The sequence below is a fragment of the Stegastes partitus genome, unplaced genomic scaffold, assembly GCF_000690725.1.
Source record: "Stegastes partitus isolate 25-593 unplaced genomic scaffold, Stegastes_partitus-1.0.2 Scaffold2540, whole genome shotgun sequence".
Lineage (NCBI taxonomy): Eukaryota > Metazoa > Chordata > Actinopteri > Pomacentridae > Stegastes > Stegastes partitus.
The window spans coordinates 1-8,362 of record NW_007580271.1 but is presented as its reverse complement, the minus strand read 5'-3'; the positions used below and the strand labels follow the sequence as shown (position 1 = coordinate 8,362).

Here is an 8,362-nt window from a genome sequence, read left to right as displayed (position 1 = left end):
GTACCTGAGGCTCCGCCCAACGCCCTGATGAACCCCGTCCAATCAGAATACTCCTTCAAAGACCACGTCCTGTTCACCTGCTCACCTGGATACAGGATGCTGCAGGTGAGCTCACCTTTAGGCTTCCACCACTAACAGCTTCTGAAGCTTCCGGCTCGTTTTTCACTGTAAAAAGGAAATGTATTAAAACGGATTGTTTTTAACTGAAGATGAGTCCAGAATGTCCAAAACTTGTCAAAATGGACTCAAAAGTTGTTTAAAAAAAAAGGAAAAAAAAGGCCAAATCCTCTGCTCTGGTTTTACCTGTCCAGGTCTCTGCGGACAACCAGCTCCGTGTGAAAGCTGTTTGTTCTGGATGTTTTCTGGATGTTTTCTGGATGTTTTCTTTGTGTGTGGCTGTAAAAAAAAAAAAAGGGTTTATCTGGGATTACTGAGGAGGGGCGGCTGGACGGGTCAGCAGGGCTCAGACTGTTTTCTTCTGTGAGTTCGATGGAAAATGTTGTTTTTATGCTGTTTACCTCAAACTGAATCCGCTGCTGAGATCAGAGCACAGAATCAGGCTGAAGTCACTCTTTAAATGAGTAAATAATATAATAAGCACATAAATATGGACTGAAGCACGATTTTATTTAATTTTATCGTCATTATTTATTAAATCCTGTCAGTCTCGTCCTTTAATTCAGTTCAGGAGTTTCATTTATGGCTCAGAAATCAGTGAGACACTCCAGCATCTACAGGATTATTAAACAATGTTTGTTTTTTGACATTATCAGGCCAATAATCTGCTTTTAAACTAAATAATTCTCCCTTTTTGTGGAGTTTTTCCTGATTCGACATTCTCAAATGGAAAAGCTTCAAACTCCACATGTGAGATTTCATCAGCAGATCAAATCTTCTAGTTTTTAATTGTGAGAATAAAACACAAGCGGAGCTGCATCGGTTCAAACTCAGCAGAAGGTAACCTGAGCTGAACCGACCGCTGGACGTTAAGAGGTTTACCGCTCAGCTCAGTCTGTTTACAGAACCAATGTTTTCACTTTCAAGCAGCAGAAAATTCCTCTAAATAATCCATCAGCTCGTCCAGAGGTGAACTCCAGCGGAGCTATCAGCTGCTGCTCAGGCTTCTGTGATCTTACGGTTCAAACTGTGACTTTGTGCTTCGTCACCACCAAGCGTCACATGTTCCGCAGTTTGTGGAGGATTTTCTGGATGAACAGATTCGGTCTTTAATCCAACGTGGATCAAACGGGGAGCCGGTTTCAGGTTTCACTGATAAGCCGACGCTGTGTTTGTGTTTCAGGACGGAGAGTTTGTGGATCATCATCAGATAAACTGTCAGGTCGACGGATCGTGGAGCAGCCGACCTCCTCCGTGTCAAAGTAAGAGCTCGGTTCACCTCCCAGCTGCACCATCTTTAACCTCAGTCATGTCATTTTATTCCTCACTGCAACATAAAGTCCTGGAAGCAGAACAACATGAAGGAGGAGAGAACTCAGAGATGTCTCTGTGCAGGACGACACAGATTATTTATTTTAGTAAAAAAAACAAACTAGAATCAGCAATGTCCACAGATGTTTGTGTTTTTTATATTCCGTTCACGTCAAAACTTTCTGGATTTTCGTCGTGTGACTGTTGGTCTCAGCTGAGTCAGTCATAACTTCACGACTGCACTGAGGAGCTCAGAATTTTCTTTTTTTTACGGAATGTCATTAAACCAAACGGTAATTTTTTGAGGACGTTTTAAATCAAACATGTAGAATCCAGTGATTTTGATGAAATGTGACAGTTTGGTGTAACACAGGCTGCAGTTCAGCCGAAGGGTTCCTGATTTGTTTGTCATGTGACTGTTGGACACAGTCGAGCCGCTAATGGTGTTTAAGTTGTGATGAGAAATACAGAATTCTTGTTTTTTGATAGAATTTGGTTTCATCAAACTGTTAAAATTTGGCGCAATTTTGAATGAGACGTAGAATAAAGTGATTTAAATAAAATATCTCAATTTTAAACTTAGATTTGGTGAATTTTTCAGATGAAACTAAAAGTCACACATGAGTAGTTGAAGGACCGTTGGAAAGTTTAAATTTTAAACTGTCCTGGTTGAGTAATGGTGTTATTTCAGCGATTTTGTAAATAAAAAAAAGACTTTAGAATTTAGAGGGTTTATGAGACACTCGTTCACATGGAAACAGTAGTAGTTGCCAGCGTCCAGACAGCAGGAGGCGCTGCAGGTCGCGTTTTCAGCTAGCTGAACTTTTACTGCTATTTTTTTTGTTTGTTTTCCAATAGATAAATAAAAATGGGTAAAATGAAAGAACAAAAACAGACAAACGGGGAGATTTTTGAGCACAAAAATAACCATCTATGCTGTAAAAAGTCCAACGGCGCCATCCAGTGGACTGACTGATCTACTGCAACTACAGGGTTCAACAACGTTTTGTTTTGAAGCTGGCAGATAAAAACCAGCGTTAAACTCTGACTAAGACTTCCTCTGCTCATTGAAACTCTTCTTCCTGCTCTTCTTTCTCTTTTCTGTAGAAACAGACTCGAGGAGGAAACGAAGATCTCTGTCCAACATGTTAACCAATCACAGCCTAGATTAGTGAGAGCTTAACTCTCATTGGCCGATAATGATACTGTAGAAGCAAACAGCGTGTCAGAAGTTTAATTAACTTATTTTCTAATAAAAAACGAAACAAACCAGAATCTGCCGTCGTGCGTCTCTGTGAACCAGTTATAGGAATAGTTTTGGGTCTGGTTTAGGTCTAGTTTAGGTAAGGTTTTGGGTCTGGTTTAGGTCTAGTTTAGGTAAGGTTTTGAGTTTGTCTTAGGAATAGTTTTTGGTCTAGTTTATGGTCTGGTTTAGGTGTAGTTTGGGTTCTGGTTTCGGTTTCAATGTAGTTCTTGGGTATGTTTTAGGTATAGTTTTTGGTTGGGTTTATTGTTTGTTTATGTGTAGTTTTGGGTCTGGTTTAGGCCTAGCTTAGGTAAGGTTTTAGGTCCGGTTTAGACTCAGTTTAGGTGTAGTTTTGGGTATGTCTTAGGAATAGTTTTGGGTCTAGTTAATTGTCTGGTTTAGTTGTAGTTTTAGGTCTGTTCAGGTTTAGTTTGGTGCATGGTTTTAGTCTTGTGGGTTTAGGTGTACTTTTGGGTCTTGTTTAGATCTGGTTTTGGGGGTCTATCACGGTCAGATTTAGTTGTAGTTCTGAATCACTTCTGGAGAGAATTCTGCAAAATCCCTCTTCAACACATTTTGAATCCTGAAGGCGACTCAGTTGCAACAGAGAACATCCTTGAAAGCACCTTAAATCACTTTTAAAACACAGAATAGTTTTAACAGGTCTTCTTAAGTCCATCTATAAATATCATGAAGTGTACAAATGACAAAAAGAGAAAGGTTGTACTTTATTCTTTTGAGTCCTGCCGCCTCAAAGCTTGTGACCGAGCTGCAGGATGATGAACATGAGCAGAGGTACGACTTTAATGTCAGTTAATGTTTAATAAATCGTCTTAATCCATTAATTCCGAATCATCACATCTCATCCAACCCGCTTGTTTTGATCTTTGTCAGTTAATTAATCTAAAATCATTTAATCACATCATTTAATACAATCATTGAATTTATGACTTCTTGTAAAATATCAAACTTTTTACATCCGAGAAAACCTGAGTTTCAAACTAACCTTGTAGAGATGCAGCAGCTGATTCCGGTTTGGGTCTCGTTTGGGGTCTAATTTGGGTCTAGTTTAGGAGCTGGTTTTAAGAGTAATTTAGGTCTTGTTTAGGGTCTAGGTTTAGGTCTGGTTTCAGTTTAGTTTTGGGTTTATTTTAAGTTCAGTTTGGGATCTGTTTTGGGTGTACTTTTGATTCAGGATTAGGTCTAGTTTTAGTTCAGATTTGGGTTGGGTTCAGGTTTAGTTTTGGGTCTGGTTTAAGGTTCGTTTTGAGTCTGTTTAGGTTTTGTTTAAGAGTCAGTTTAGATCTGGTTTAAGTGTAGTTTTGTGTCTTGTTGAGATGTAGATTTCGGTTTGGTTTTAGGTAAATTTTTTAAAATCTAATTTGGGTGTAATTTGGGTTTAGGATTCAGTCTAGTTTTAGTTCAGGCTTAGGATGTGTTTAGGTTTGGTTTGGGGTCTGGTTTAAGTGCTGGTTTGGGGTCTGGTGAAGGTTTGGTTTAGGTGTAGTTTTGGGTCTAGTTTAGATGTAGTTTTGTGTCTAATTTAGGTGTAGTGTTGGGTTTGTTTTAGGTGTAGTTTTGGGTGTAGTTCAGATGTGGTTTAGGTCAGGTTTGGGTGTATTTTTTGGTCTGGTTTAGGTGTAGTCGGTGGAGACTGAAAGCTGATTGGTTGCTAATCACAGGATGTTTGTTTCCTGTCTGTGACAGTGGTGGATTGTGGGAGTCCAAAGATGGTCGACATGGCCGACGTGGTGTTTGGTAACCATGACAACAGCACACTGTTTGGAGCGACGGTTCACTACGTGTGTAAACAGGACGGCGTCCAACCGACCAACAGTAGGAGGAGCTTAAATTACTTCACTTCCCTTTTATACCTTTTAACAGAATATAGTTACAGTTTAACAACAGATACTGATCAGAAGGATTTATTGACGATTACTTTGCTGACAAGTCTGTTATTATTGTGATGTGTGTTGTAGGTTCATACAAGTGTGGTGTGAACGGGCAATGGATTGATTCAGAAGGAAGAACCGAACTCCCCACATGTCTGCCAGGTACCTGTCTGTCTGTTTATGTATTTGTTTACCTGTCTGTTTACCTGTTTATTTACCTGTCTGTCTGTTTACCTGTTTGTTTACCTGTCTGTCTGTTTATGTATTTGTTTACCTATTTGTTTACCAGTCTGTTTACCTGTCTGTCCTCCAGCCTGTGGTCGTCCGTCCCGCTCCCTCCCCGCTCAGGTGAAGCGGATCGTGGGCGGTCGGAGCGCCGAGCCCGGCCACTTCCCCTGGCAGGTTCTGCTCAGTGTGGAGGATCTGTCCCGGGTTCCGGAGGACCGCTGGTTCGGTTCTGGAGCTCTGCTGTCAGAGTCCTGGATCCTGACCGCCGCTCACGTCCTGAGGTCCCAGAGGAGGGACACCAGCGTCGTCCCGGTGGCTCCCGACCACGTCAAGGTCAGAGGAGGAGGTTTGATGATGTTTTCACAAAAAGGAAACAAGTTTTGACCTCCACACATGAGAGGTTCAGTGTTGGTCAGTTTAGATGGACAGATATGAGAATCCTCAGATGGGGCTCATGGGGGCAAAGTCTTCTGTTCCATGATCACAGAACCGTTACATCCTCTGAAATTCTTCACTGTTCAAATTCTGTTCGCAAGCTGACCTACTCTACTACCAAATAATGTGAAGTCCAGGATGAGATTTGAAGGCATCAGATGTTTATGGTCTGTTTTCTGATATCAGTCACTATTAGACTAATGTTTGTAGTTTAACTATGATGATGGTTCAGCACCGTTGTTAGCAGAGCTGCTTTACTGCAAAATCCAAACCTTCTGCAAAACTTTAAATGTTCTGTGTAGGTTTTGGTTTGTTGCACAGCCAATCACAGGCTTATACCTGAAGTCTACACCCAATGAATCAGACTGTGTAAGTGTTCAGTGTAGAAGTAATTTGGTTGGTAAAGTTAGCTTAGCTTAGTGGAACCAACAACTTCTCTAACTGGAAACACGCTGATTACCAGCAGAGCTGAGCGGGGTGCGACTTTAACCTGTAAGTGGGTTATACCAAAAAACAAACCTAGAACATCCTCTGCTGGTGAGTTGGGAAGGTGAGGCTGGAGTTTGTTGTTGTTTATTATCGTCTCTGATTGGCCGGCAGTTTGACCACTGCGCATGTGTCCTCGTGATGATCGATTATTGTCGGTATCTGATCAGTTGCATTGACCAGTTTCTGGATGTGTTTTTGTCTGACAGGTCTTCCTCGGTCTCCACAACGCCAGAGACAAGCGTCTGGCCACCAACCGCTCCGTGGACCAGATCTTCCTCCATCCAGACTTCCAACCCAACAACTACAACAACGACATCGCCCTGGTGAGGCTTACAGACCAGGTGGACTTCAACCAGGTCGTCCGTCCCATCTGCCTCCCACCACCTCCCAGACAGGTGGGACAAACGCTAAAGCAGCTGCTAGCGTGACGCTAAACTAAAAGCTAAAAATGATGCTGGACATGTTTGCTTGAACATGAAGCTGGTTGACCTCTGACCTCTATCCTTTCCCAGGACGACCCCCCTGCACCTCTTCCCAACTCTCTGGGTATAGTCGCTGGTTGGGGAATCTCCAACCCCAATGCCTCCTCTTCCTCCTCATCGCCCTCCTCTTCCTCTTCTTCCTCCACTATGACCTCGGACCCCGCTGCTGCCGCCGACCTCGGGATGACCTCAGACCTCCTGCAGTATGTGAAGCTGCCGGTGGTTTCTCAGGATGAGTGCCAGGCGAGCTACGCCTCGCGCTCCATCAGCTACAACATCACCGGCAACATGTTCTGTGCCGGTTTCTTCGAGGGGGGGAGGGACACCTGCCTGGGGGACAGCGGGGGGGCGTTTGTGATGGAGGACCAGGGCAGCCGGAGGTGGGTGGTGTTTGGGTTGGTGTCCTGGGGAGGGCCAGAGGAGTGTGGGAGTCAGAGGGTGTATGGAGTCTACACCCGAGTGGCTAAATATGTGGAGTGGATACAGACCCACCTTCATGCTGCCCCCTGGTGGTGAAACCGACATCAGACATGTCTCTGCAGGTCGTCCGTCCACAGTGTGTCTTCCTGAAGGATCAACAGAACTCTGCAGGCCTACAGTCATGGACAAAAGTTTACGTACACTTGTGAAGATCATGTATGTCATGAGTTTCCAGTGACTCCTTGGAAACTCCAGGCTGTCTTCATATACATGGTCTCTACAAGTGTATATAAAGGTCGTGTCCTCGTCTTTCTTTGACCATGTGTTGTCGTGGGACATGGATGTGCATGGTAGGTTAATGGATGATTCTGAATTAGTTTTAGGTGTGACTTCCCTGGACTGGTGACCGGTTCAGGCCCCCATAACCTCCTACGGGATGAGGAAGGTATAGCTAATGGGTGGATGGATGTTATTGTAGAACACATCATGCTATTAGAAGTCATGCCATAATATGTCACAGCTTATCACAACATGTATACTGTATATATAGGACCAAATAATAACATATGTTATCTCAGGGCTCTTCAAAATGTAAGATCAAGACGAAGAGGTGTCACATTTTGTACATAAACATCATAAAAGCTGGACATGTTGTCACATGACATGCAGAAGTTTAACATCTTTTGCTCCTGGATAAGAAGCCATATGTTCCTGAGTGTCGCTTCACTAAACAGTTTCTTGTCTTTGTAGATTCTTAGTGCTTCAGAAGAAGGCACCCAGACTTCTCTTTTTGGTTCTGAATATGTATTTTGGGTAATTGGATGTGTTGACAGGACGTTGCCTGGTCTTTACTCAGAGATGTTTCTGCCTTCTTACCTGGGTTGTTAGTCAGAATGATGTTGTACTACAGAGTAGGACCTGTCACCTTCATGCTGAGTTGCTCTGCTTCTGCTTGGTTGTTGTTCCTCGTGGCTCATTCTGTGGCTTTGATGAGATCCACAACTAAATTTAGATGCCTTAAATAAACACCTGGAACTCCCAACAAGTCATGAAGTAATAAGGAAACCATGAAGGTGAAATGTCTTCAAGCTCTACGAATAAGTCCAGTTTTCTTCTGCTAAAGCTCTTCGTCTGAAGCCTTTGGTTTTTGTGTGAATGAACAAAGAGACTGTCATGTATGTGATTGTGAATATTTCCACCAAAGACGCGAGCTGTGTCGCTCAACAGTGCACTCCATTTTCTATCCCAACATCCGTTGTCGTTCATTGAGGGTATATTTTGTTTGCTGTATGTAGATTGTCAGGATGGAGGCTGATCTGTCCACCCAGCACCAGGGGGCGCTGCTCTCTGGGGTTACAGACACGAACCACTGTTCTACATAATCTTAAGAAACTCTTTCAACCATCAGTGTTCCACTGAATGACGCAGAATATTTGTGTTGTTTCTGAGTCATTTCTTCGGGACGCCTTCTGTACAACATGAATTGCTGCACTCCTCCATGTTCCTGTTTCACCTCACATGTATTCTCATATTTATCTCATTTAAAAAAAGTCTCAATGTTTTTATTTTTCACATCTTTTACACTTACAGTATATGTATGAATTGACATAAGGTTTTATTAAAGGACTGATGTTGCATTTTCTGAGAATATGTCTGACATCTGTACATTAAGATGCTGTGGAATGTTTAAAGGGAAATCAAAAGTTAATTAAAGCCGCAAGCGGCGATGGACGGGTCCTCGC

General features: G+C 42.8%; 1 protein-coding gene across 1 annotated transcript in view; it reads left to right on the top strand.

Moving 5' to 3' along the window:
- The window catches only part of masp1 (MBL associated serine protease 1), a 19,209-nt gene extending 12,493 nt beyond the window's left edge, over nucleotides 1–6,716 (top strand). Inside the window, exons 6-12 of the mRNA XM_008305540.1 lie at nucleotides 2–105; nucleotides 1,301–1,379; nucleotides 4,382–4,510; nucleotides 4,654–4,728; nucleotides 4,880–5,127; nucleotides 5,925–6,113; nucleotides 6,231–6,716. Coding sequence (XP_008303762.1) covers nucleotides 2–105; nucleotides 1,301–1,379; nucleotides 4,382–4,510; nucleotides 4,654–4,728; nucleotides 4,880–5,127; nucleotides 5,925–6,113; nucleotides 6,231–6,716 — 1,310 coding nt within the window. The remainder of the gene's footprint in view (nucleotide 1; nucleotides 106–1,300; nucleotides 1,380–4,381; nucleotides 4,511–4,653; nucleotides 4,729–4,879; nucleotides 5,128–5,924; nucleotides 6,114–6,230) is intronic.
- Nucleotides 6,717–8,362: the final 1,646 nt, after the last annotated feature.